Source organism: Zootoca vivipara, chromosome 9 (assembly GCF_965207765.1).
Source record: "Zootoca vivipara chromosome 9, rZooViv2.hap1.1, whole genome shotgun sequence".
In the NCBI taxonomy this organism is placed as follows: Eukaryota; Metazoa; Chordata; class Lepidosauria; order Squamata; family Lacertidae; genus Zootoca; species Zootoca vivipara.
In genome coordinates this window covers 5,588,340-5,614,490 of record NC_142592.1, presented here as the reverse complement: position 1 = coordinate 5,614,490, position 26,151 = coordinate 5,588,340, and the positions used below count along the sequence as shown (strand labels likewise).

At 40.0% G+C, this 26,151-nt stretch overlaps 1 protein-coding gene across 7 annotated transcripts in view; it reads left to right on the top strand.

Annotated features, from left to right (window-relative positions):
* Window positions 1–26,151, top strand: part of PTPN12 (protein tyrosine phosphatase non-receptor type 12) — a 54,167-nt gene that overhangs the window by 8,808 nt on the left and 19,208 nt on the right. For 2 of the 7 annotated variants that reach the window (XM_088652133.1, XM_035128672.3), the window contains exons 2-12: window positions 1,101–1,205; window positions 12,396–12,504; window positions 15,076–15,152; window positions 17,533–17,628; window positions 18,909–18,947; window positions 19,386–19,457; window positions 20,799–20,858; window positions 22,583–22,725; window positions 25,145–25,211; window positions 25,521–25,598; window positions 25,722–25,820. In XM_088652133.1, coding sequence (XP_088508259.1) covers window positions 1,167–1,205; window positions 12,396–12,504; window positions 15,076–15,152; window positions 17,533–17,628; window positions 18,909–18,947; window positions 19,386–19,457; window positions 20,799–20,858; window positions 22,583–22,725; window positions 25,145–25,211; window positions 25,521–25,598; window positions 25,722–25,820 — 879 coding nt within the window. In that variant the 5' untranslated portion in view covers window positions 1,101–1,166. Of the gene's footprint in view, window positions 1–1,100; window positions 1,206–8,656; window positions 8,732–10,228; window positions 10,279–12,395; window positions 12,505–15,075; window positions 15,153–17,532; window positions 17,629–18,908; window positions 18,948–19,385; window positions 19,458–20,798; window positions 20,859–22,582; window positions 22,726–25,144; window positions 25,212–25,520; window positions 25,599–25,721; window positions 25,821–26,151 lie in introns of those variants that run through there. The other 5 variants (XM_088652132.1, XM_035128671.3, XM_088652134.1 and 2 more) reach the window with 4 other exon arrangements.

The window sequence follows — 26,151 nt, the reverse complement described above, 5'->3', positions numbered from 1 at the left end:
GCTCTCCACTTGATACTTAATCTTAAACAGTTTCATATACAGGACAGGAATTCACAGTTCAAATGAATTCCAAATGACTGCCTCAAGTCATGCAGAAAAAAGGTAAACAGAAGAGGAAGATAAGCCCATGCCTACTAAATTTGTGCAGATAATTATGCTGAAAATAAGACATAACTAGCTCTCACATAGTGAAGGGAACAGAGGCAGCCACGGCATCCCAGACTGCATTTGGATGCTTGTGCTGTGAGAAGTAGCAGGCAGCCCTTTGTGTATGTCATTGATTGACCCATACACAAAATACCCTTTGCATTGACAAGTTGCATGCTGGAGAGAAGCTTCAAAGAAGAGACTTGATAATGTATCTAGAAGTAATTTATACTTGCATCAGGCAACCACAACCAGGCAAGTGGTTATTTGCAAGCCTGTAGTAAAACACAGGACACCATTGTCTCTTTCCAACAGATAACCGCAATACATCTTTAAGCTGGTTTCCCTTGATTATATAACTTTTTATATAAGAAGCAAGAATTAATAGTTTGTTTGAATGCCTCCATGACAGGACCATAGATCACAAAACGTGTGGCTTTTTTATTTTAAAAAATACCTGACCCATCTTGATATGTACAGGTACAGTCGTTGGGAGGTGGTTAAATGTGTTTAAATATTCATGTTTTAAAGTTTTCTTTTATGTAACCGGTTCTGTTATTATATTAATGAACAGTGGGTTAGAAATACTCTAAATAATTATGTAACATGTGCCCAAGGAGGTGATCAACCCTAACCCAACCACATAAAAATATGACATGGCATTTGGATGAAGAATTCAATATCTGGAAAACCGTAGCACATAGTTTTCCAATCAAATTACTAGCACTTAAATACTTTCAAATCTGCCTTCATGTCTGTATATCCTTGTTGTGGCAGGATTTTTTTTGGGGGGGGGAGGAGGTGAAATCTCCAAAGCTACACTAGAATTCCTAGTATAGTGCTACTGAAATGTATCAAAATTTATCAAAAATTGTATTACTGACAATCTGACTTTGCATATACAACTAAAACAGTGGCTCTGAAGAAAACAGCATTCTTGCTTTGTCTTTTAGATGACGCATCCATGTGCCACAAGCATAATCTCAGATGCATTCTCTCTTGGGTGAGAGGAAGGGGGGATGCGTCTTCTAAGATGGCACCTGCCCTCTGTGATTTTTGTAAGTACTTAATACCTTCTGAAAACTTCTGCCCAATTTAACTTGGGGGAACTTAAAATTATACAAGATTTTAAATCAATTGGAACCTGTAGCCCTAATCAGCAGTGCTTTGCCACAAGGCCTGTCTTTTACTCCTTTCTATCAACACTCCTCTAAATGAGTTAAGAACCAACACTTGTTTACATTTCGCCTTAAGTGTTGGCTCAGTAGATGTTTTGGGGACAACTCCTATAGTTAACTACATCCCCCACATCCCCACCCCTATTTGCAATATGGAGATATGTAAGCTTAGCTTCCAACTGCTGTGTAAGGACTGGAAGTACATGAGAAATACATTGCTCACTCTAGCAGGTATACTCTAAATGCTGGTCAATAATGCAAACTACAGTTGCCATATGCCCCATAGTGTTGTTTTCTGTCTGGATTTTCACTGTTTGCAGTATGGCAACCCTAAACTAAGATAATATGCAGAAGTTCCATAATTTGTATAAACAGACTTTATTGGCAGTTTTCTTAGGTCATGGTATAGGTCGGAGGATGTATTAAGGACTGTACAGAATGTGTCTGTTTAAGTGCAGGTTAAGTCTTCAGGTTCATGCAGCTATTACTGACCTCTTTAGAACTTGAATGGTCTTAATTGTGAGAAGTATTGCATCCCAAGGATGTAGTCATTAGAAAGTATAAAACTGGGAGGATTACTATTGAATGTAAAAAGGTAAGGGGGCCTCTGACCATTAGGTCCAGTCGTGACCGACTCTGGGGTTGTAAAACTAGACTAATTCAGATCAGAAACATGTCAAGTACAAATGCCTTGCTGTATGCTTGAGTGGGAGAAACTATCATTGTGGATGCACGGGTGTAGTGCTACCAGCAAGAACTGTAGTGATTTCTGAGCTGTAGTAACACTGTCTGAGGACTTGCTGGAAGACGTATGAAGCGTAATGTGGTTAGAGCTTCCTGCTTCAAAATAGCTGATGCTACATTGGAGTTACCATAACGTAGTAGCTTGAAAGGGTGGAACACTGCATGGTAGCAGAAGTGGGAATAAGTGAAAAATGTATTCAGGTTGTTTAATAGTACTAATTGCTATTAATGCTATTAAAGTAATGATCTTCTGGAAAAAGGTATTGTGATAGTGGATACTAGACAGTATTGAAATTATATTATCTTTTCCACTGGAGGTACTGTGATCCTAGCCAATGTGATATTAGAGTGTTGGAGCTGGACTTGGGTGACCTGGGTTCAAGTACCCACCCCTGTCATTGGAAAACTCATTGGGTAACCTTGGACAGCTACACTGTCTTATTAGCCTTAAACCTATCTCAAAGGATGGTTGTAAGAATAAAAATGTGTGGTGGGGTTGGGTGGGTTTTTTTGCACTGCCTTTAACTCATTGGAAGAAAGACAAAATATAAGGAAAATAAACATAATGAGCAGTAATGGTTAGGTGCAGCTGGAAGATACAATAGTTGTATTTTACTGAGTTAATTGACCCCCTATAGCTCATGCATTTTCTTGCAATTGTTTTCTAGTAGATTGCTCATATTACTAGACTCATGACACCACAGATGTATCCTGTATGAGTTTCACTATGATCTGTGTAGAGTGGTATATATAATGCAGTGTAGTGGTATATACAGATTACATTGAATAAATTGTTGTGTGTTTTAATAGCTTAAGCATCTTCAGGTCCTCTGTCAAAAGCAATAATATATTTCTTCTGCTTTAGTTATTAAGAATTTGAATTAATAGCACTTCTGAACAGTATATCAAAATATTTTCTTAAAGTGATGACTGTCAAATTGGTAGCTGCCAGTTTAGCAATGTTCAGGCCTGTACTCTTATTTAATGGAATGGTGTATAGGTGTCTGGCAGAAACTCAGCTTGCTTGAAGTGTAGTGCAGCGTATTTAATATGGTTGTTCATTGTGCTATTGTTCTGCATGACCGTTAACTAATGATCACTTATGTCTTTCCCCTTTAACTTACAGCAGGCAAGATGATAAAGGGTCTGAAAACGAAATCTCATGAGGAATGGTTATGGGAGTTGATATGCTTAGCCTGGAAAAAAGGAGACTGAGAGGTGATATGATAGCCATCTTCAACTATCTGAAAGACAGTCACATGAAAGTTGGGCAATAGGGGCAGTAGAGGATTCCTATTGGTGTACCAACCTCTCCGCTGCACCAAGGCCCTGCCTAAAAATCCTTGCCAACACAACCTTACAAGGGGCTGCTTGGGACTTCATGGAAAGTATGGCTGCCATGGGGCTGTCCCTGAATAACACTTACATCTGGTGTTTACCTCTATGGATGTGGGTAATCTGACACTAAGTTCCAGTGAAACAAAAAAAGTGCCACAGTCATATCAGTTCCTGGTGCAATTAGACTTATCCATGACCCTTCCCCTCCACAGGGAAGTGAGACCAATTTGAATGGTCCACCCCTGTCACTTAATGGATCCAGATGGCTTCCAGAGAGTGGTAGGGGATGTCTTATCCCATGTTGTTGGCCTTTCAGCTGATTCCCTGGTGGCCCACTGGAATAAGGGGATAACCAGGTCTATTGACTGTCTGGCTCTGAAGCATCACGCTGAAAGAATTGCTGAGATGGCTAGAGCGCCGGTGGCAAAAAAACTCACTCTGAATTGGATCAAACACGAGTTAGAGCTCAACATTGAGCCTACCAAGTGGCAATAGAGACAGCGAAGAGGACTTTCTTCGCTGCCCCTATTGCATTTACAGAAAACAGCAGCAGGCGACTCTTTCAGGTGGTTTGCAGTCTAACTGAACCACCTTTGCCATTGGAGTCCAATAAGGACTCCCAAGATCTTCTGTAGTGATTTTGCAAAGTTTTCTTTGCAGATAAAATCACATATTATTCGAAAAGAGAGAGACTCCTACATGGTAACAGGGAGCAGCGGCACTGTAATGACACTGTAGTAAACTCCAGGTGGCTTGGAGTTGTACATTTATTAGAATGTTTTCACAGTCAAACTACTTTAACTAGCTTATGACTTGCAAGACAATCAGTGTTAAAACAGAGACATAATTTTGAAGGCACCTTTTTACTAACACAGTAGTACTATAGAGGAGGGTAGAGGAGCTTCAGTGAACCATCTGTGTTCCTTGTGGCTTTTCATAAACTCTGGAGAGAGCAGCCAGCATTTTTTCTAACACCAGTGTACTAAACAGGATTCCATATTAATGACTCATTCCATTGGTGTAAAAAATTGGATTCCCTTTGGATACAAATGTTTGCAACTGAGTAACTGTAAAGGCAACAATGCAGTTTGGGACCCGAGTCCTTGAATGACCTCTTCCTGCAAAATCAGCCTGTCTGGCTATTAACAACAGATCCTTGTACGTATTCTAAAAGCATTGTTGACTCAGATTGGAAAGGGCGTTTTTTAGTGGCTGTATCCATACTCTGGAATTGCTGCTTGAACAGAGCAACTTACTAGTACTCTCTTCCCAGCTAGTCTTCTGCTCAAGAGTAAAGACTTTCCTTTTTAAAAGAGCCTTCAGTTCTTTGTGACTGTAGTGAGTTACAGCAGTTGGATCTGTTCTTTTGTGTTTTGCTGTTATTGCTACTTTTAAGTGATTATGTTGTCTCCGATAGAGAGGCTCTCACACCAAATGACACAGGTCATTTAGGACTTTAAAGGTGATAACAGACATCTTGAATCTAGTGCTTATTGGGTTTAATATGTTTTGGCCAGCCCCTCTTAATAAATAAAAGTTACACATTTTGTCCTGGCTGCAGCCTCTGGAGTGTCTGATTGCCCCACAAAGAAAGTATTAAAATAGATTGTACTGAAGTGTACCAGTCCTTCAATACAAAAATGGGATCCCCAAAGGCCCAGGACACCATAGGTCTTCAAAGGCTCTGGAGTTCTTGCTATCAAACCTTCATGACTGAGGGCTGATGTACATTATTAAAAGCATCTTAAGAGGTGAAATGTTTGGGCAGGAATGAAAATGTCTTAGGTACACTATGTAGTAAAACAGAAGTGCCAAAGGATTGGCACTCTGCTGCAGATTAGCACTCTGTTGCAATGTTTGTTTTGGGAAACTTTGCTATTTAAGTAAGCATGCAAAATATACAGTTGGTTGGACTGTGTTTAATTTTGTTTCCCTAGCTTAAAAAACAATGTGTGACTAAACCCTGTGAGCAGGGTTCTATCAATGCATTTGTTGTTGAGTTCAATAGATATGGTTTAAGATTCTTAAATGGAAGAGTTCGTAATGGGAGTTGTTTGATTTCAATGTCTAAAAAGAATTCATCTTTGAACTGAGATTTTATCTAACATGCAAGCTCCCATGCCAATAAAAAATGAGGAAAAACTACCGTGTTTCTCATATTTTAAGGCATCCCTAAAAAATAAGGCATGGCAGGATTTTCATGACCTGGCGAAATATAAGGCATACCCCGAAAATAAGACGTAGCAGTACCGGGTTGTGGTGGGAGCAGGTCTGTGCAAAATACGGTACCGTAAGAAGAAAAGGAAGATGCCTCCTCGGAACCGGATGCCGCTGCCACGTGGAGCTCCGTCCGAGTGGGAGCCAGCAAGAGCTGCAGCAGGAGCCTCAGTGCGAAGCCCGGCTACGGTAGAGCCTCAGCGCGCGGCGCCGGGACCCTGCTAGACCCGCAGCTCAAGCCGCGCAAAGCCCGGCAGCCGGCAGGAGCCGCGGCGGGCAAAGAACAAAGGATCGGGACCCTGCTAAGCAAAGCCCCGGCAGCCGGCAGGAGCCTTAGCGGGCGAAGCCCGGGAGCTGGCTGGAGCCGCAGCTCAAAGCGCGCTCCTGATAAGCCCCGGCAGCCGGCAGGAGCCTTAGCGCGCAGCGCGCGAAGCCCGGGAGCTGGCTGGAGCCGCAGCTCAAAGCGCACTATCGGTAAGCCCCAGCAGCCAGCAGGAGCCTTAGCGGGCAGCGCGCGAAGCCCGGGAGCTGGCTGGAGCCGCAGCTCAAAGCGCACTATCGGTAAGCCCCGGCAGCCTGCAGGAGCCTTAGCGGGCAGCACGCGAAGCCCGGGAGCTGGCTGGAGCCGCAGCTCAAAGCGCACTATCGGTAAGCCCCGGCAGCCAGCAGGAGCCTTAGCAGGCAGCGCGCGAAGCCCGGGAGCTGGCTGGAGCCGCAGCTCAATAAGACATCCCTTGAAAATAAGCCATGTTGTGTTTTTTTGAGAAAAAAATAAATATAAGACATGACTTATAATATGAGAAACACGGTAAATCAGAATGTTTTCCATATTATATATATTCCATGAGACATCTGCTACTTTTAGAACAAATCTGCACTCAGCTGGCAGAGTGTTACAAGCCTGAAGCTCTTCTTTAGGCACTGCCTACTCAAACAAATTGCAGCGGATTACATGAAATAAACTCTCAGTCATGATTGTGGGTTTTGTCAGCTAGTGTTTGCAGTTAGTAGGAGTTTGCTCAAGTGTAATGCAAAGGACAACTTTTTAATGTAACAAATGGATAAAATAAGTACTAGAAATTAATCCAAGCATCTTTATTCCCATCACTTTGATTTTATTAAAGAAAGCCTTTCACATTTCTGTATTCTAGAAAAACAAAAGAATGAAAACTCCCAGATGCCAATAGTGCCTTCATTGGGTGGTTTTGTAACAAGTTTTGTGGGGGATTTTTTGTTTCTTTTGGGTGTATGTGTGGCAACTTACTTACCTTCAGGTTGTAAAGGAGCAGCAATATAGTTGCATATTTATTGCTATTATTGTTGTAGTCCTAGTCTTATCAGCTGTCTTATTAAAGATCTTACATTTTTGCATTTGACACTGCTCTGAAATGTTTGCTAGCTACGTGGTATCTTTTTAAAACAGCTTTTTAAAACAGTAAAAAGGTAAAGGGACCCCTGACCATTAGGTCCAGTCGTGACCAACTCTGGGCTCATTTCGCGTTATTGGCCGAGGGAGCTGGCGTACAGCTTCCAGGTCATGTGGCCAGCATGACAAAGCTGCTTCTGGCGAACCAGAGCAGCACACGGAAACGCCGTTTACCTCCCCGCTGGAGCGGTATCTATTTATCTACTTGCACTTTGACGTGCTTTCAAACTGCTAGGTTGGCAGGAGCTGGGACCGAGCAACGGGAGCTCACCCCGTCGCGGGGATTCGAACCACCAACCTTCTGATCGGCAAGCCCTAGGCTCTGTGGTTTAACCCACAGCACCACCTGCGTCCCTCTTTTAAAACAGTACTCATGTTCAATTGTTTGTATATTCTGGGATTATCAAGAGCCAGTGTGGCAGCATAGTGTTCAACTCCTATTAAGCTGTGAACTTCACTGAGTAATTTAGGTTCCTTGCACTCTGAGCCCAACTTACTCCATGGGCTGTTGGGTTCTCCCTCCATTTCTGTCATTTTATCCTATGTATTCTGGCACCTTGAGGACAAATGTATTGTGGCATAAACATTCATGAACTACTCATACTTATAATTGGTAATCCACAATTTTGGAACAACAGGGTACCACAGGACTTTGCTTCTTTCTACAGGCTAGCTTGATTTCATAATTGAAACACATGGACACAACACTGGTTCCCGACGTATTAAATGTCAGGTGTCATAGTAAATGAAATACAAAAGGATGTGAAATTCATATATACATTTATACAAAATGCATTATTGAAAAAGTGTTTCTCTGTAAGATCAATAGTTTTCCATGCTGAGTTTTTCTTATTTAAGAGGTTTCAGAGAATTGTAAAATTGCATGGATTAAAATAATGATCCCTACTATATTACTTTATTTAGCATATTCCCAAACATAAATGGCTTTTTAAAAAAACCAAAACTTGGTGCAGAAGAAGAATCAAAGAATTTGAAGAAGACAAGATATGCAAGAATTGCCTGTGTACTGTTTACAGTCATGGGGGAAAAGAAATAGAATACATATAATACATATAATAACAACCATCTGTTCCATAGCAGGTTTTAAAATTAGGTAAATGCAACCTCGGATGAACAACAGCACACAACATACTACACCATGTCATGATATATTTAACAGAAATAGCACCAAAATGGAGAAGCTATGTGTGAAAAACTCATAATATTATTTTGGAAGAATATTCTGGGTTCTGCTGCAGCAATATTTCATTATCTGTTTTGACACACTTACAATACAAGAGCATATATTCCTTTTGGTGAAGCATCAGTGAGTCTTTCTGTGAATTGTAGTGTGGATTAGGCTCTTGGAAGAAATGGCCTGTGTTGTTTGTGCTAGCATGTACTGTATGTTTCCTCTGCTGAGGGAGGGTCAGGAAGAAGACAAAACAATGGGTAAAGTAAAATGCTCATTCTGAATAAATGCCTGGATTTGTGTCAGTGGGGGATTTGTGAGTGAGACATTTCAAACCATAAACTGGTAGCATCTGGAGTTTTCTGACTGAATAATCATGGCAAATTTTAATAGATTCAGAATTCTCTATTGTAGTTTCAGTTCATAAACAGCAATCCAAACCTGGCGTCCGGGACGAGTGGTGGATCTCATGCTGACCAGAGCAAGAAGGTGTGGGGAGTAGTTTTGTTTCTGTGTCATCAGTTCCTCAAATCAAAATGCTTAATTTTGTGGGTTTCCATGCTCTGCTGGTAGCAGCTCACCTACCCTCCTAGGCAAAGACCAGGGCCTCTGCCTTGGTGGAATCCTCCTGCTTTTGTAATACTGCACTCCTCTTAGCCGGTGGGCATTGTCAAGTACAAATTTACAGTACATGCCATCCTAATTGCCCTCCCAGCAAAGCAGTTTAATATTGATAACTAGGTCAAGTGTTTGGAACTGGTCTCCCCCAGCATCCATAGGCATTTTGACAGGTGGGTGGTATTGCCCTGATGTCACCATGAAATTGGGCATAGTGTTTTCTTTTGCCCGTGTGGTTTGAAGTCAGAGCACCTGGGTGAAGGCTCAGGTGATCAGGCATCAATGAACAGCTTGTCAGTGGTACTTGCAAGCCCTGCTACTTTTGCTCAGGTCGTTTGAAATCAAACCATGTGGGCAAAATGCTAAATGGCACCTTAAATCTAGGTTACAGTTGCCACAATGGAATATTTATTTGCCAGAGTGTAGGACCAGATGACCCTCGGGATCCTTTCCAATGTTATAGTTCTGTGATTCTATGATTTCAGCTACATTTCTTGCCTGTAGCTTGCTCTTACAACAATTCACTTGTCCCAGTATGCAAGAAGGAGAAACACACAGTGGAAATGGAAATAGTATCTACTATGAACTAAGGGAGAGGTTTTTAAACTTGCCCCCCAGAAAACTCCACCTAGACACAATTGGACCCACAGCAGTAGCAAAACGTGCCTGGCACATGGCTAATTTCTAACACTGGCCACAAGGAGAAGATACAAGATTTAGGGCAAGTGGGTGTGAGTTGAGGAAGAAAGATTGTGGACCAAATTGGGACTTCTGTCAGGCCAAATTATGCCTGTGGGCCAAAGGTTCCCCATTGTTGGACTTACAGGGCAAGAAAGCAACTTTTGACTTACATTTATATTTGTTCACAAGGATGGGGATTAGAAAAGGGAATGCTGCCTTGGTTCTTAATTTCTAAACTCAGTTAAAAGCTTTTTCTTGGGAATGCACGTTAACAAAATAAGGTTTGAAGCAGACACATAATGGGTGTGACCTTACAAACTACTAGGGCAATAAGATTTCAGGTATGAGAGGGCCAGTGGAAGTCATCTGCCTTGACTTTCAAAACTTTAAAATGGGGAAATCTTTGTACAATCATGGTGTTAAAATTTGTGATTTTAATCACCTGAATGTAGGGAGAACTAGAGAGAATTTAAAGCAAACTTGGAGATCATAAAAAAATTCCTTCCTACTGGAAGGAATTTTTTTATTTTGTTTCGACTATACCAGACCAACACGGCTACCTAAAGATCATAGTTATATTTAGCACCCAGTAAACCTGCAGCAGTGTTCATATTAGAGAAAAGAATAATAATAATAATATAAATATAAACAAATGTTCATATAGCAATTATTGCTTATTGTGTTCAGATCCAACAGATGGGGAAAGATTGCCAAAGAAGCATTATCTGGAATAAAAGGTACTCAGAGCAATAATTTGATAAGTAAGCATCATGTGGCACTGTAGATTGTCTGTTGATCTGATTAGGTGCTGATGGAGTGAAAAATAAGACACCAGGAGCTGATGGATTACTTTCATGGCATGCTGCTCTCTTAGGGGCACTGATATCCTAAGTTGGCTGTGCTTTGCAGTATTATCTGCATGGAAGATCTATCATTATTTCCCAGCATAAGTGCTTCACTGCTCTTAGCTTCCAGACCATTCCCGCAGTCAGTGTCTAAGCACAATGCCTCTGGACCTTGTACAAACTTGTAGCATGGTCCTTGCTCCCACCCTGCACTCCAAGCTGTCCCTGGTATCTCAGTGCCACTGACAGTTTTTCTGTTGGCATCTCTGTGCATAGAGAATAACAGCTGGAAGTCTAGGGATTATAAATTATTGAGAGCATGTTGCATTCCTCTCTCAGTTGTTTCAGATGCAACCCTAGTTTAGCATCTTAAGGACAAGCCCAGTCTTTTCCAAGGATCACACACTCCTTCTCCAGCATGGCTACAAGGAGGAGGTTAGAAACTTTCATGATCTGAGAGTTCATTATAAATTAGCCACAGCTTGCTATGTTGAAAGTAGTTAACCTTAAATTGTTAGTGGAGACAGGCCAACTTCAAGTTATCATTTGTTAAGATGGCTTGTTTTCATGAACCATAGTTAAGATTAAACATTGTTTAGGGTTTGGACAATGCAGCACGCTGTGGTTAATCTGAAGCAGAGCTCATTATGGAGGAGGAAAGAGGCATGGTTTAACAATGCATCTGAATGTAGCCAATGTATGTCACACTACACTACAGGTACTAGAATGTCCTGTACAACCACTCCCTCTGTTCCCAAAGAGGGATTCTTCTAGAAGTTCATTGCTGAGACAGCTCTAACTATGCCTCTGATTGCTTCCAGCACATTGTAAAGATCTGGTCAGTCTGGAAAAATATGGGGAAATAAATTTGTACAAGCTTGTGGTGACCTTCAGACTTGATCTACAGATCAACTTCGATTTCCATCCTTGATAGAATCATTGAGTTGAAAGTGACCCCAAAGGTCATATAGTTTGTCATTGGTATGAGGTTTCGTGTGCATGCACACTTCTTCAGATACACTGAAACTGAAGCCTAATTATATGGTGATTAAGGTAATTAAGTCTGCAATCTAAGTCTCAAGCCAGGTCGTGTGGGGTTTGGGTTGAGCAGAGGCGGCTCTCCACTCACTTGTTCTTACTGCCACCAACCTCCCCCCACCTCCCCCATTGTGCAGGCAGGTGGGAGGCCCCTGACTGATGCCCCCGCCCTTGGAGCCTGCTGGAATGTCCTGAAATGCCCCCCTGAGGGCGGGAGTGACAAGCCAGCCTGGGATCTGCTGGATCCTGAGCCTGTCTCACAGCTGGCACTGGCCAGCATCCTGTAGCTGTTACAGTAACTGTAGCTGAAACTATACTCTGGGGTTGCAGCACTCATCTCGCATTATTTGCCGAGGGAGCCGGCATACAGCTTCCAGGTCATGTGGCCAGCATGAAAAAGCCGCTTCTGGCGAACCAGAGCAGCACACGGAAATGCCGTTTACCTTCCCGCTGTAGCGGTATCTATTTATCTACTTGCACTTTGACGTGCTTTCGAACTGCTAGGTTTGTCATAATACATATGAAGCTCGGAGAACATTGTTGTTTGAAACTCTCATAAAACATTGAGAATTTGGAGACTTCAATCCATATTAGTCTGACATTATAAAATGATGAATTCATATAAACACTGAAAATACGGTCCACCAATATGTTTTTAGTTCATTCGTTGTTGCAGAAAAGGTTGGCCATTTTTAAAATATTGGACAATCTTTTCCTTATCAAATTTTGGCCATAGACCTTGATTTTTTTTGCTGAGGAAGTCTGCTAGGTTGGCAGGAGTTGGGACCGAGCAACAGGAGCTCACCCCGTTGCAGGGATTTGAACCGCCGACCTTCTGATCAGCAAGCCCTAGGCTCAGTGGTTTAACCCACAGCGCCACCCGCGTTCAGAGTTGTTCAGAGAGTACTTTTCTGAAAAAGTAAAAAGGAGCAGCTGAAAAAGTAACTTAAACCAGAACATTTTAATTACAGAGACTGAGGAGGCTATCAACGAAGTATAGAACAGAGAAGATCTACCCAACAGTCACTGGAGAAAAAGAAGAAAATGTGAAAAAGAACAGATACAAGGACATACTGCCATGTAAGCCTGACTTTTCCCTTTGAGAGACATGTTAATAACATTTATTAAGATATCTTGCCTGTTAACATTTAAGATCTCTTGAATAGGTAAATTAGATAGTAATTATTTTTTAAGTTGCTTCATCTGCCTAAGTGAATGTTTCTTTGTATGTGTGTCAGCCTCCCAGTATCTATTTAAAAACCATTTAAAAGCTTTTCCAAGGCTAAAAATCTGTTAATGACTTTAACCTTCCAACTAATGCAGAAAAAGCTATTCTGACTCACAAAATATACCCAATTATTCCGAATGCTTTTTTTCTGGAAAGAATCCGTTAGTCTGAATCTTATTGGAAAACAGGCAGAACCTGGAATAAAGACAGACTGATTTTGTCATAATACATATGAAGCTCGGAGAACATTGTTGTTTGAAACTCTCATAAAAAATTGAGAATTTGGAGACTTCAATCCATATTAGTCTGACATTATAAAATGATGAATTCATATAAACACTGAAAATACGGTCCACCAATATGTTTTTAGTTCATTCGTTGTTGCAGAAAAGGTTGGCCATTTTTAAAATATTGGACAATCTTTTCCTTATCAAATTTTGGCCATAGACCTTGATTTTTTTTGCTGAGGAAGTCTGAACTTTTGGATCCTCTTCAGTTCTGTGTGGACTTCTGATTCCCAAGTTTAGCTTGCCCAGAAGTGAAAACTGGTAACAGAAATCTGCGCAGCACCAAAGCTAGCTGGTGACAGAAAAATGCCCAAAATATAATTACTGGATAAACAATGTAGAGTGGTGTAACCTTTATTTCCAAATGTAGCTTTTGTTGCCAGATCTTCCTATCTGGTCTGGTTTGCACTAAACCATGGCTCTGCATGAACGAGCAAGTGTGCTGGTATACAGAAAATATTAGCTGCTTTACTTGGCTCCTGCTGCTGCTGTTCTACTAGAGGTTAAGCCATGATTTGAATTAGCGTTGTCTTTCCCAAACTCACTACAAGTACAGTGGTACCTCTACTTACGAATAACTCTACTTACGAATGTTTCTGCTTACGAATGGAGCTCTGTCCACCATCTTGGATGCGGTTTAGATAGGATTTTTTCTACTTACAAATTTTTAGATAGGGTTGCTTCTACTTACGAATTTTTTCTCCCAATGCATTCCTATGGGATTCAACTTACAATTTTTTTCGACTTACGAATGTGCGTTCGGAACGCATTAAATTCGTAAGTAGAGGTACCACTGTAGTAAGCAGAACAAACCTTGCTTGCAGATCGTGGTTTAGAGACAAATCATGAGCCCAGGTCTTCATGGCAATGTAGCAGCAAGGGAAGAGGAGTGAAGCAGCTGTGATTTTCTAACTGTGCAGCAGCATGCCTGTTCATTCATGCTTAGCCATGCTTTGGCTTAGTACTATGTGCAAATGAGGCCTCTGTGTCAGTGGTGCTACATGTTTTTGTGTGTTTGGCAAAGAGAGGTTTATTGGCAAATGCTTTTATCAAGGTCTTGGTTGTCATCAGGCCATAACTGGAATATCTATCACTTTGACAACGAGTCTTTAAGGAAGTGTTGTCTTCTGCAACCTGCTTATATCTATACAAGTAAAACAGGAACAGTAGGAAAAGACTCCAATTCAAATAACCTGCAACACCTTGAAACAAGTATTACTAAAGACTTACAAGACAACCCTGAGTCTTCAAAATATAGAACAACCTTGCAAATGAAATTGGATTTCCCCCCTAAGAATTAGTTAGTCTATTCTGTGAAGTTGATAATGTGATTTTGGATTGCCTTCAACATGTAACTTTAACATTGAGCAGCAAGCAAGCAATCATTTATAAAGTGTTGCTGGAAAAACTAAATGTGCTATCCTTTCTATAGAGGAACATATGAGCACTTAATACATTATGGTAATTGCACATCTTAAAATATTTTTACAAGTATATAAATTAATGTTTACCATCTGAAGTTGTACATCCTTTGCTGTAGGTGCCTTCTTTAGCCAGCCTCAAATACATTGTCCTTGTGTGTTACATTTAAGTTGCTCAAGAGTCCCTGGCTGGGGAATATATTTTGAGTTAATGTCTATACTATTCCACATTTCCATTTTCATGAACTTATTTAGCTTCTAATGTTAACATCTGTTTTGGAACATTTTCACTGGGCGTTCAGAGAATAAGGTGGCCTGGAAACTGCTTAAATTTAATCCCTAGATACCTAGAAGTGAAAGAAAACTGCTTTGAAACAGTCCAGTACTGGCAAAATAGTTGCTACCTCATCATAGAACTTGGAACTATCAGCAGACCCAGAATTTCATATCCAGTGGTTCATAAGTAACTTCATTAGTAAAGGAAATGCTCCCTAAGGAAAATATATGGAATTATGTCCTGCAGAGTTCTGCAGTGAAATAAATAGAAATGTGAAGAGCAAGCAGTCCTGAAAATGAGTGAGGAATTCTCTTAGGGTAGATTAAAGTAGTGGCTAGATACAGTGGAAGAATTCTTGGGTAATAACTTGTTATTATTTTTGCTGGAGAATACCTGTTAACATGGAAAATAATTCTTTCTAAAATTGTTATGTTTTAGTTGACCACAGCAGAGTTAAACTGACTTTAAAAACTCCCCCTCAAGATTCAGACTACATCAATGCAAATTTTATTAAGGTATGTATTAACATAGATTTATTACATAATCAAACTTTTAAAATCTTAACACATGTTTCTTTACAGAAAACCAAACTGATGCCAAAGTATTATATGTGATTATATGTTGTAGCTCTGTGTAATTTGATTGCAAAAAGAAAAAGTAGGAAAAAAGAAAAAGTGGAAGAAAGAATGAAAAAAGGAGGAAGGCTGACCTCCTAAACTAGTACACAATTAAGCAGTGAATATCACATGGATAATTTACAGCACTGACAAATATAACATCTCTTATTACAGTAATATAAAATAACAATGGTTTGATCGATAGAATGTACCATAGCTGGGACAGCTCAGTTGGTAGAGCATGAGACTCTTGGCCCAGGTCTTGGCTCACGTCAGCTGTGGTTCGTCCCTGGGACTTCGTTGTTTGTCAGACCATGCTAGTTACTGACACTGCGTCTCATTGTCATATTTTATGAACTGTCTGCTACACCCAGAATTTTTTTCCAATTCTGGCACCTCTCAGTTGGGCACCAGTGCCATTATAAGAGAACAAGGGAGGTGTTTGCGGTGAGTTCTAGCACCTCTTTTTCTAGAAAAATAGCACTGGCTACACCTCATTATGTTACTGATTAGTTGCTAGAGCAGGTTGTTGAACCAGGTACCCACTGAGACATGAAGAGATCTTATAAGATTGACTCATGCTTTACCTCAACTTGTATTCAAGTTAGTAAAAGCAGTGGAGGAATCCTTTGCAGTGGCTGACGGTACCAGAATCACAATTCAAAGTTTCTGGGTTCCATCTATCTGCAAGACCCTGATACAGTGGCTTAGGTCAAAATATGCTCTTCGGTTTGAACAAACATTGTGCATCCATTTACACAAGATCATTCATTCATTCTTTCTCTGAATTCCATAGCTGTGCATCATTTAAATCCCATTTGCATGAATCTGGACACTACCCATTGTAGAGCAAGCCACTAAGGCTGGGATGCATGGAGTTCTGTGTTGCAAAGTGCTTGTAGTTTTCAAGTATGGCTACTTTAAATCATGAAGCCCCTTGTACAAAGCAAGCCTTGATGGGTGGAGTGCATATAGTTCCTCTTTCTGGCTTGCTTTGCCATGGGGAATTCCATAATCCTATATTCAGATGTGGAGTTGCATAATCCCTTTGTATACTATGATGAGGCTCCAAATACAATGTTGTGCAAAGTCTTCCTTCTGCCTTCCTGCCTGCACAGCAGTTCACAAAAAGAGTGCTAATCAGTTAACTCTTTGGCACACACTAATTTGGGTTTAATCCATTGTTTCTCTCAGTTATGCATTCTATGTGACGTTTATTAAGGGTAGTGTGGTCCTTTTTTGTGTGAATGCCTTCATAGAATCATAGAATTGTAGAGTTGGAAGAGATCATGAGGGTCATCTGGTCCAACCGCCAGCAATGCAGGAATCTTTTGCCCAACGTGGGGCTTGAACTCACAACCTTGAGATTAAGGGCCTCATGCTCTACCGACTGAGCTAGATAGTGCTACACTCAACACTCCTGTAGACTTTCTGCAACTAGGATAAGGATTCCAAATAAATACATTTAAATAAAACAAATTTTTGATTGTGTTTCCAATTTAAAGTTTAATGTACGCAAGGGTACAATTATTGAGGTCTATAATTACCTGATGCTAATTTCTGTTCTTGGTCTTACAAATGCATGATACTCATGCGTTATTTTTTGACTAGAAAAGATTTCCTGGAGGTGTGAATAAAAATCAGTACAGTACTGCATTTTTAACATCCCTGCACTCCCACTCCCATAAGGAGAATTCAGGATCTCCTTACTGCATCACTATGAAATGACTTATGATGTGGAGTACCGTATTTAATGCCCTTGGATGGGGCATTTCTTTCCCCTTCTCCCTATCAACCACCTGAACTGACATTTAACTTTGAGCAAAATACTCAAAGGGGAGAAAAATAGTAGAGCATTTGAAAAAGAACAATGGAATGTTTGGCCCAGTTACTGTAGGTAGATGAATGTTGAGTGAGCAGCTAAGGGGAAACTTCACAAATATTTTGTAACCCAGATTCATTGGAAGATATATATTATTATTGGTTATTCAGTTACTTGGGCATTAGCAGCGAACTCTTGTATTGGAATTTGCTGCTTACTTATCTAATGTAGAGTAAAATTGGTATACATCCTATAGGGTTTATCTTGTTATCAGTTTTTCCATTCATGTTTTTGAAGAGATTAGCATGTTGACATTTTGAATAGATCAGTTTTGAAAATGCTAAACCTTTTCAATATACCCATAGTTGAACCATCCTTGGAAGATTTTGTGCCTAAGAACTGTTTCATGGCATGCCTTTAACTGTTTTTGCATTCTGTTATATGTTGAAATTTTAGGGAGTACATGGGCCAAAAGCATATGTTGCCACCCAAGGACCACTAGCAAACACAGTAATAGACTTCTGGAGGATGATATGGGAGTACAATGTTGCAGTAAGTATACTAACCCAATATTTATTTCATTCTGTGATGTGAGCAAACTTCGGCCCCTATTTCTCGTTCTGAGCAGTTTGGAACCAGAGTTTGTTTTATGTTTCATCCTCTAAGCTTAGCTTAGAGGTGGAAAGAGGAGTAGTTTTTCTTCTGATGTGCTGTGTTCCAAGTTGTGACATGAGATCAGTGATATCCCCCCTACTTGGAGGAGAGGGGTCTTTGTGCCACTAAGAGTTTGCTTGGTGATGTGCTGAATGGGTACAGTCAAAGTCTGTCTGTTGTGCCAGCATGCATTTGGCTAACTCGGGGACGGGGAATGTATGACCCTTCCAACCTTCGTCAGCCCTCCAGCCAGCGTGGATCACCAGTAGTAAGAGGTTCTGGGAGTTGTAATCTAAGCACATCTGGAGGGCCATACACTCCACATCCCTGAGCTACAGTGTCTGGGCAGAAGAGGAGGAACATGAACTGTAATATCATGTAGCTGTTAAATTCACAATGGGAGAAGGGATTAAGAAGCAAGGACTGACTTCACTAAATGGTGGAGCACTTGTGCTTCACTTCAGCAAGCCTCTTGTATTGATATCCATATAAACAGCTCAACAAAAAGCCCCATCCTCAAATAGGAGATTGTGCTGTTAGCAAGTTGTCACATTGGAAATCATGTGATTTTCACAATACATGTTTTGTTAACAATGGTTTCCTTTGGATCCAAGCCTATTTATGCAGGTTTTAAATTTAAAATGTTTTTAAAGATTTTTATTGTTTTATCACTTGTTTCTTTGCTGCCCTAAGCCCTTTTTGGAAGAAGGATGGGGCATGAATTTGGGGACAGCTTCAACTAAATTGTTGTGAGTCCCTGTAGTGCAACAGGGCTTCTCCCTCCTTCTCCCCCTTCCCTCCCCAGAATTAGCTCTGTGTGGTCAGGAGAACATGGCAAGCAGAAATGCAGAAATGTTGACACAACTATCATAACACCATGATGATGAAATCCATAATTGATTGATTGATTGGGTAGTATATAACATTGATAGTCCCCAGAGGATTGGCACAAGGGCAAATGTTATCCTTGACCCCCCAAAAGTTTATCCACTTTTTTGTTAAACTCAGGCACATGGATAATATAGTGTTTGGCCTGCTGCTAAGTCCTTGGACAGTTTACTCCTTCAGTTGTAGTCAGAATAATTGTAGTCAGTATATGAATATGCACATGGAAAGGTTTTTAAAGCACAGATTCTTGGAAACATTTTACAGTCACATTTCTTTCTTTTTTTAAATAGATTATTGTGATGGCTTGTCGAGAGTTTGAAATGGGAAGGGTATGTATTAATAGCACTGGCTTGTTTACGGCCTTTGCTAAATATGTTACGGTGATTATGCAGTTAAGCAAATCTCTGTAAAGGTTACTCATTTTACTTGAGGAATTCCTATGTAAATCTTGAGCATTTGCTACTTAATGAAAACTAGCACATTTTCTTGCCCCACTCTGTTAAGCTTAGTGTAGGAAAGTGTAAAGAAACAAATGGTTTTAGAATGGAATTGCACAGTGTGGGTGCATGAACAGAGCAAATAGCAGTTTTTCCTATGGACCTTCCAAATCCTAAAAGGAAACACATAAAAAAGAGGGAAATGAAGGTCTTGGGTGTATTAGCAAGGATGACCTTGCCCGTTTAAATCCAACTATCTGTGAATATTCATAAATGTGTGTGCTTATTTTTAAATTATATTTTTGGTAACTATATTTTCTTTGGTAACAGAAAAAATGTGAACGTTACTGGCCTCTGTATGGGGAAGAAGGTGTTTCTTTTGGACCATTTCATATTTCTTGTGTAAGTATTTTGTTAATGATAGTGCAGTACTAATTGATACTTTAAAAAAAATAAAAAGTTCTAATTCCATCTTGAAGAAATGTACATACAGTGGTACCTCAGGTTGCAAACACCTTGGGCTACAAACACTTTGTGTACAGACTCCGTTCACCTGGAAGTAGTACCTGGGGTTAAGAACTTTAGCTCAGAATGAGAACAGAAATCGCGCGCCGGCAGCAGCGGGAGGCCTCATTAGCTAAAGTGGTACCTCAGGTTAAGAATGGTTTCAGGTTAAGAACGGACCTCCGGAATGAATTAAGTTCATAAGCAGAGGTACCACTGTATTATCTGTAGTAAGCGTGCAAGTTCCAGGAAAAAGGACTTTGGCAATCTTGCCCATCACTGAACCCAGTGGTTTTTGACTTTACGTGATTTTGGCTTGAGGTGCGATTCCCGGAATGTGACCCCTGCGTAAATTGTGGGCTTACTGTAATTATAGTACAGTCATACCTCGGTTGAAGTATTTTCAGTTTAAGTACTCCATGGACCTGTCTGGAGCGGATTAATCCACTTTCCATTACTTTCAATGGGAAAGTTCGCTTCAGGTTAAGTACGCTTCAGGTTAAATACGGACTTCCAGAACCAATTACACTCATACCTCGGGTTAAGTACGCTTCAGGTTGAGTACTCCGCGGACCCGTCTGGAACAGATTAATCCACTTTCCATTACTTTCAGTGGGAAAGTTCGCTTCAGGTTAAGTGCGCTTCAGGTTAAGTACAGACTTCCGGAACCAATTGTGTTTGTAAACCGAGGTACCCACTGTATATTGAATTGCTCTAATTCTGAGGAAATGTTGGTCCATAAGCCTCAATGGTGCCAAATTGATATTCTTCTATATGAAATAATTTGAAGGGGTTGCTTAGTGGCTCTCCCCTTGGCATGTGAAACATTTTGAAACAAGGCAAACTATACATTGGTTTTGTGGGTATAATGCTGACCTGGTTTACCACTAGCCCATTATTTAAAGGAACTATAGCCCACAATTGTGGACCACTCTGGCTTAGTGTCAGTGTAGATATGACTTTGCCAAATATTTTACAGTTTTAGTTATGGTTAATTGGCACAGAACCTAAATTCCAGTTATTGTTTTATTTAAAACAAGTGAAGCAAATCAAAATTCATTCATGTGCTGCTATGAATGGTGTGATTCTGAATTCTGCTATTTTTAGAGATTAACCTAAGTGGATACAATACTGCTGTTAGGACTAAATTAGATTTGAGTGAGTAAAGTACTACTATCGGTACTAAACTAAAATTTTGTGACATTTCCATCTATTCACAAATACTCCCTTTTCATTTAGGAAGCTGAGCAAGTCAGAACAGACTACTATATTAGAACTCTGCTATTGGCCTTTCAGAATGTAAGTAGATAAAAGCTCTATATTGCAGCTGGTTTGATCATAGTATTGTTAGTCTGATGTCTTCTGTGTACCAAATCACTTTGCCCCCTTTGACAACATGTTAATGTGGTGCAGAAATGGCCTTGTGACATGTGATAACTGGCAGGATAATGCCTCCAACTGTCAATCGTCCTGAAAACTTTTTGTATTTTGTGTTTTTATATTGTGATTTTATGTTGTAACCGCCCTGAGACATGCAGGTATAGGGCAGTATACAAATTTAATAAATAATACTAAAATTAATAATAACTTGGCATCCAAAAGGAACAAAAGGAGTTTTTAGTCATTTGGAGCAGCGGCAGCTCAACTCAAATCTTGACTTTGGGATGATACTCCTTCAGTTACTAATTTGTGTGGTTTAAATGCTTCTTGATGCATTATGAGGCACTTGAGTGGCTTCATTTTTCTTCAGCTTTAATCAATTTGAGTGTTGTGCGCATTGGAATCTGGGCTGAGCTTCATGGTGGTTTTGTTGCTTCATCTTGAATACCGTATTTTTCCTCCTAAAAAGTAAGAGGAAATGTCTGTGCATCTTATGGAGCAAATGCATGGTCCCTGGAGCTGAATTGCCCAGGGGCTAAAGGCAGATCATGCTTTTTTTTTATAGAAAGAGCTAAAGGCTAACAAGAACCCACTCAGCAGCTGATTGCAAGAGATCGGGGAGGGAGAGAAGGAAGCTAGCTCTCTTCTTGGCCCCTTGCCTAGGCCTCAGTTGTTGTCTGCAGAGGGAGACATGTGACTGGCTGATTAGATTATCTGTCTAGAAACTGTAGAAATGGGTCCCTTTCCTTTCCTAGAGAAGCTGCAGAACTGTGAGTTGAACCCCATAAAGACAGGATTTTTTTCCCTTTGCAAGGAAACTCAGCAACTTTGAGCTGATCCTTTAAAAAATGGAGTTTTTCCCTTGCAAAAGAAGCTTTCTCAAATATTTAATGGGGGGGCAAAGGCACCTAGGCCTCTAGGAGTTGGCTGCTATGCCTAGGACAATTCAAGAAAGCAATTTTTTTTCTTGTTTTCCTCCTCTAAAAACTAGGTGCGTACTATTGTCAGGTGCGTCCTATGGAGCGAAAAATACTGTAGTTTGTAGAAATGTTTTTAGGCCTTGTAAATTTAAAGCTGTGATTCCTGGGAAGCTGAATTCACTGCTTGGTTCTAAATTCTACCCCTGGCAGAACCTGTTTGTATGTTGTTGTCAGTAGCCCTGCATAAGAACCTAGGGTGCCATGAATGCGCTTGAGTGTATTTGTAAAGGCTCAACAAACAGAAGCTTGCTTAATATTTGAAGGACGTGGGCTTTGACCCAGTGTGTGTGTGTCAAGTTTTAAGTGAAGCAAATTTTGCAGCTTGTGCTATTTCAGAGACACCATATGTAGTCTTTGGGTTTGTATTAATTTATTAAAATTATATTCATTATGTAGGAAAATAATTATAAACTTGCTGGTCTGTTCTGGGTAGATGCTGGCAGTGGTGCGCTTACCACATGAAATGTAGCCTCATGAGCTCTATATGGTGAGCCATTTGTGTGAAGCAGCTCTTGCGCTTATTTATTTACTTCATTGTTTCTTCAAAAATATTTCTTAATGGTGGTATTTTACAACATTTTTATTCGCTTTTCTCTGAGTGGCTCCCAAAATGGACAGTTTTTTCAAGCCAACCTATATATAACACAACCTTTTTCCTTCTAGGAAACACGTAGGGTTTATCAATTTCATTATGTGAATTGGCCTGACCATGACGTTCCATCATCTTTTGACTCTATTCTGGACATGATCAGCTTAATGAGGGAATACCAGGAGCATGAAGATGTTCCTATTTGCATACACTGCAGGTACAAATTAAAATTTTCATGCAGGAATTTAAATGGGGGATCCTAAAAAGTATTATTTTTTAACTTTGAAATGGATGGCTTTCAAGTGTTGCCTTTGTGTGTGTAAGTTTAATAGTGCATTGCAATCAAGTGGTGAGCTCAAGATAGTTTGAGGGGGTACTAAACCTAGTCTTGAGGATAAAGCAGCAGAATCATATTAACATGGATGCATAAACATTTGTAAAATCTGTGGCTAGTGCATCTTTTTGATATTTTCATTGCTATACTGCTGTAGTATTATAGGATATGTACATATCAGGATGCACTGTATTACTGAATCATGTTAACATTGTTGCAGCAGTAACAAGTTTTCATGTAATTTTATTTTGGAACCTACGTTAGTGGGTGGTATATAAATAGCATAAATAAATAAATAAATATTGAGTGGGGGGGGGGAGAGGTAACCAAACCAGCCCATTATTTTGGAAGGAAAGTATGCATATATAGGAAGCATGTTACCAGTGCATCTTCATTGTGGGGTAAATGTGCTCCTGTTTTTAGACATTTGTAGAAGTGAGTGTAACATATTCATTCAAAACTGTTGCTATCCCTCCCATGGATCCTGGGATATGATCAGATAGATATTAAAGTCAAAAAGTTGCCACCGTGTGTGATATCCATCTTGATGTCTCTGTAATTATTTTTTTTTGGGGGGGGCTACATTGTACCATAGAGTGTGTTTAGTTCAAAGCATCCCTTACATTTTAACTGTCATGTCTTCAACACCCGTTAATTATTCTGTGAGTATGATAGGAATTTCTTAAAACTAGAAATGCTCTCTCAAAAACACATTGCCTAGAGTTCTTGACAGAGGAAAGGGGACTACAGTAATGCAATAAGGCTTGGAACAGATTTATATTTGTCAAATACAGACTTCTGTGAGGACTGTATTTGAAAACATTTGAGACACAGCCCAGTTCACATGTTGCATTAAACCATAGTTAAAAACGAACTGTGGTTAAATGTGTACAAGAGTGTGCTCATACATACTGCTCAAAGATTCTCACTCCACTTCTGCCGTGCCACTAGTAAACAAGCCAGAGCCATACTTGTCATGATATCTGAACCATGGTACATTATTTGTTTCCCTTAATAAATCATAAGTCCTATGTCAGACCGAGACAAATCTACAATGTTCAGAATTAAAAAAAAACATACATTCTGGTCAGCATCCCTAGGGTTTGGCACTTGCCCTATCCAAAAGGATGCCTTTCGTTCTGTAGTTGTGTGGTTTGTGCTTATATTGTATTGTGATGGCCATTGGCTATAAACAATAAAAATCTATTGATTTGATTGATTGATGGATTGAAGTCCTAAGCCAAGAGCAAACCTTGGTTGCGATTCATGGAATGTGTGAAAATATATATTCGGATGTTATGACATACCATTCTCTGACTTGGTTCCCAGGAGAGCAGAGCAATAACTTTTCAGGTACATGCACTAGCATGCTGTGTGGTCCACATTAAATAACAGTTGAATTTTAACTATGATTTATTGTAATATGTAAACCAGGCCTTTATCTTGAAAATAGGCCTAACAGATATTTTCAGCCAACCTTTGTGCTTGACTGTAGTTGAAATAAAATGTAAATAATCAGCAGCTGATAAATAAATGAACTAACTGATTCATTTTGAGGTACGGTATGTAGAAAATGCCTATATGGCTTACCCTCAATTGTAAAGAGATGCGGGTGGTGCTGTGGTCTAAACCACTGAGCCTAGGGCTTGCTAATTGGAAGGTTGGCAGTTCGAATCCCCGCGATGGGTTGAGCTCCTTTTGCTCATTCCCAGCTCCTGCCAACCTAGCAGTTTGAAAGTGCAAGTATATAAATAGGTACCGCTCCGGCGGGAAGATAAACAGCGTTTCCGTGTGCTGCTCTGGTTTGCCAGAAGCAGCTTAGTCATGCTGGCCACATGACCCGGGAAAACTGTCTGTGGACAAACATCGGCTCCCTCGGCCAGTAAAGCGAGATGAGCATTGCAACCCCAGAGTCGTTCGCGACTGGACCTGACTGTCAGGGGTCCTTTACCTTTTTAAAAAACAATTGTATATGGTTATCATGTTGGTGTTTACAGTACAGTCCCATTTTATATGTATTGGCAGTGTGTTTGTTGAAGAGGGACATATTTTTGTCTGTAGATTGGTATGTTGAGTAGATAAAACCTTGAAGCAACTTGTAGATTTGTGCTTTTGATATGAAAACACAAACCACTACTTATTATAACAAAAATCCAGTTGGTGATAATTCAGAATTGTTCAAATGTTAACTGTAAAATAGCTTTTCAAGGGTACTTACTGTTAAGTGTTTGGTAGGTATGAACAGAAATGCAAAGTTTTAAGCCTCCTTTTCTCTTATGGTGTTCATCTTTTTCCACTATAGTGCTGGGTGTGGAAGAACAGGAGCCATCTGTGCCATAGATTATACATGGAATTTGTTGAAAGCTGGGGTAAGGAGGATTTATAGCAATCTAATGCTGCAAAACTAGGTCATCTTATGCCAGTCATTAGAGTAGAGTTTTATAGGGGAGTAATGGAGTTCTCCTCAGTGTGCAAAATTGAACATAATTTGAAAATGAGTTTTAAGTTAGATCGTACCTTTTCCCGTAGTAGCAATGAAGTTTTTCCCCTTTTTCTTTTGTTCCTTCTAATTAGTTAATGATTACAATAGAAATACTAAATACTGAAGCATTTTGTGACTTCTAGGTAGTATTTGAACCAAAGTACATCAGTGGACCTTCTACTCCTTTGTATTTCAGAAAATACCAGAGGAGTTCAATGTGTTTAATTTAATACAAGAAATGAGGACACAAAGACATTCTGCAGTACAGACTAAGGTAATACTGCTTTCAGTTCAGAAGTTCAGTATATGGCTGTGACATGACCACTTTGTGAAATAGTGTCTTTGAAACAATGCTTATATATTTGTATGCTAATCTTGGTTTTTATCATGCACCCAGGAACAGTATGAACTTGTTCATCGAGCCATAGCACAGTTGTTTGAAAAGCAACTTCAAAAATATGAAAGTTGTGCAAATTGGAAAATTGCAGATGGGCTGGTAGGTGTTTTTGTCATATTTCATGTAATTTGAAATAGTAGCCTTCACCTAGAGTTAAATTACCCATGTTCATCTTAGTGTTTTGTTTGTGGTAATAAGATACCGTATTTACTCGAATGTAATGCACCATCAACCTAATGCTCGCCTCAGTTTTCAAAACCTTGAAACCAAAAAAGTATTTGCTGGCAAATGTAAATGCGCCATCACATCCACACCCTACTTTTTGCGATGTTATTTGGCCTCAAAAGGTGTGCATTACATTCAAATAAATACAGTATTAAAATCCATGCTTGTTTGTATGAGTTTGCTGCCAGTTGGGCTCTTTCTAAAT